Source organism: Pieris napi, chromosome 2 (assembly GCF_905475465.1).
Source record: "Pieris napi chromosome 2, ilPieNapi1.2, whole genome shotgun sequence".
In the NCBI taxonomy this organism is placed as follows: domain Eukaryota; kingdom Metazoa; phylum Arthropoda; class Insecta; order Lepidoptera; family Pieridae; genus Pieris; species Pieris napi.
The window spans coordinates 8,967,135-8,970,364 of NC_062235.1; the positions used below are offsets into that span (position 1 = coordinate 8,967,135).

The window sequence follows — 3,230 nt, forward strand, 5'->3', positions numbered from 1 at the left end:
ACAAAATTAGATTTTGCTTATCTATTGAGTTAGGAGAGTTCGACCGAATGTTAGTTGTGTGTTCTGTGTAAATACTGTTTTTCCTAAAATTATGTAAACCTTGCGTAATCAATCAATTAAATTCAAATCTAGGCCTAATTGGTTGCTTGGTGGTGTGGTGAGCTCGCAGTGTATGTAGCATTGTAGGTACCAAGTATATTCGTTTTACTCAGAAAATGAAAAGTCATATAAATGAAGAAATGATTTATTTAGTGCATTGACCAAGAAGAGAAACTTCGTCTGGTGACTGGATTAGTGTCCGTAGCCGTAGCTAAGTCCGTGACCACCGTAACCTCCGTAGCTACCGTAACCTCCGTAGCCACCGTAATTTCCGTAGCTAGCGACACTAACAGCGGGAGCTGCTACAGCCACAGTTCTGACTACAGGTACGGTTCTGATGACAGGAGCGGCTACATACGATGTGCGGACCACAGGGATGGGCGCAGCCTTGTACAAGTTCGCGGTGGAGTACGCTGGGGCAGTAATTATTGGTGCGCTAATTATTGGCGCCGACAACCCTGAAACATTATTATACAGTTTTATTTACATACTATCGCTTGAGTAAGAGGTGGCGGACTGGAAATACTACTAGATCAAATACAATGAAGAACTTTAATTACTTTATGGAATATTGTTTAATTTAGCAAAACAAAGTATAATAAATAAAATTAAAATATTAAATACAAGTAAGTTAAAATGAATAGTACAAAGCACGATTGTCATAGAAATTGCTACTCACTGTATCCACCAAGTCCACCCAGGCCATAGCCATAGCCATTAGCGGTAGCGGCAACAGCCAAAAGGCAGGCAAACTAGAAACAAAACCGAATAAATTGAGAAAAAATATTTTAATGTTGTTGAAAACTTAAATAGGTAAGCTGAACTTTATATTTTCCTTCACTGCTAGTTCAAATCCTTCACGGTCAACCAACAAAAATAATCCTTCACCGTTAATGGTCACATTATTATTGATAGTATAAAATAAAATATTTAATATATTACTTACTGTGATGAAGGAGTTCATTTTACTTCAGTTCAGCAGACGAAGTGTACCGATTGTTGAAAAACCTAACGGTTATATACTACAGTAACTTCCTGCCAAAAATCCGCCTAAATTGGATGCGTGTGCGCAGTTGCAACAATAGGTCTTCCACGTTACAGTTGAATATCCTTGCAACTTTGAGGCAAATTTGTTTCGGATCCATCAATCCACTAATTTGATTGTATCGGCAACTATGTAAATTTTAATATAATTGCTAAAGAATTACTTATGCATGCGAGAACTTGATTATACATATAACAAAATAAAGTTTGCTTTCAGAATTTGTATGTTGGGTAATTCGTCATCATATTTTTTTTCTTTTTACAAGTATTTGAACGGCCTTCTGTCCGTTATATCCAAAACAATTACTCTTGCAATTACTGATCGGACCCAACTTGATTCCTCGTTAGATTATTATTCTACGTGTCCACAAAGGCATTAACATTTTTACTATGGGAAAATAACGAATGCATGCCGTATTAAAAATACAATATAATGTTTTATAATTCAAATTATTTATAATCATACTCGTACATTGAATAACATAATTATTAGAAATCCAACTATGTTTTTGTCTCTTAACTCATTAGTTATAAAATAATCTTTTTTATATCTTTACATAAAATTATGAGCCCATGCATTATTAGAACTATGCAAATATAAGGTAATTTAGGTCTTATAGTAATTATGAGTTACGTATAACCATTAGTTACGTTTCAATGCAATTGTAGAATAATTCACACGCACTGGCGGCCACTGAGGTCGTTTTCGTGTTTGATTGAAAGTTGAATCGCAATAAATATATTTCTAATATTTTATTAAGACATTATTCGCAATCCGTTTTGTGTAAATATTACAACAGTTGCTGATACAATAAATTAATCGTTCTTATTGTAATAATACATTTTACATCACATAAATGGGTAACAGAAAAATTGTCTTTAGAAAAATTTAATACAAATTTGAAATATAGAGTCGGCTTTGACGATTCTTTGAAAAAACAACCTGCGTTAAGCAACCTTCTGTTTGCAGTAATTTTAATAATAATTATAAACCTTTCATACTGAAAATAAGTGTTTAAGTCCTGAATATTTTAGTAAGAAAAAGCATAACAAGAAGTGATAATTTCTAAGCAAATTGTTACAACCCACAAGAAAACCCACCAAAACTAAAAGTCAGGTAAAATACAATTTCTTTTAATAGTGTTATTTGTCGATCATATCTAGGATTATATTGTATTATGTGAAAGTATGGTGACGCTGAACAACCTGTCATATTGTCATGTCATGTTTTAAACAAAAGGAATGACACATATGGCCTTTTGTTTTAAAAATGTTTCATTAGTAGCAAGGAAAAGCTGTAGTCTAGACGCCACACATAACACAATGTGGGGACTGGCGTCTTAATAATTATGTATGTGGGTAAAGTTATTTTATATTGAATCTTATATTAAATATAAACATTAGTTTAGGAACAGTCCTGCCTTGCGATTCTGTAACTCACTTTTCGAACTCTCACAGCGGTTTTTGCAGCGGCGGTCGCGCTCAAATCAGTCGTAAAGCATTCAAGTGAGAGTTCGAAAAGTGAGTTACAGAATCGCAAGGCAGGCCTGGATTAGAATTCTTACTTCTTAGGGTCTTGAATAATTTGAGAGCAAAGCTTTGATAACCTATAAGAAATATATTATATAACATTTAAATTAAGATTATTTTATTTAGGCTATCCTATACAGTTTCTATACCATACATTATGAAGTTAGACATACACAGTACCCAGTATAAAATACCATTCATTGCGGGGATACAGTCAAAATAAATTCAACAAGGTATCTCCAGGGAAATAAGCGTTGAGAAGAAATTGTTTTTCGAAGCTGGCTGGATTTAAAATTCATCATGCTTACTCAAATGGAAAACGGTTGTTTAAATACGTTATAGATACGAATGACAATAATTTATATAAAACTGAGTACAAATTCGTAGAAAGCAAAGTTATACGGTGGCCCACGGTTCATTTGCGTATTCTGCTTAAAATAGAACTAGGTACTATTTTTCAGTACTACTTGGGGCCATATTGAGGTTATTTAAATGACTATTAATAGTACGAATGAGTATTACAATTATCATTAAGTACATTTAGATAATATTTTTAA

General features: G+C 33.3%; 1 protein-coding gene across 1 annotated transcript; it reads right to left on the reverse strand.

The window, feature by feature from the left end:
• Positions 1-230: 230 nt before the first annotated feature.
• Positions 231-1,174, reverse strand: LOC125060834 (cuticle protein 64-like). The gene is made up of 3 exons (XM_047665944.1): positions 1,046-1,174; positions 779-851; positions 231-557 (listed from the first exon to the last, which is right to left on the reverse strand). The coding sequence occupies exons 1-3, from the start codon at positions 1,061-1,063 to the stop codon at positions 292-294; spliced, it is 357 nt and encodes a 118-aa protein (XP_047521900.1). The 5' UTR covers positions 1,064-1,174; the 3' UTR covers positions 231-291.
• Positions 1,175-3,230: the final 2,056 nt, after the last annotated feature.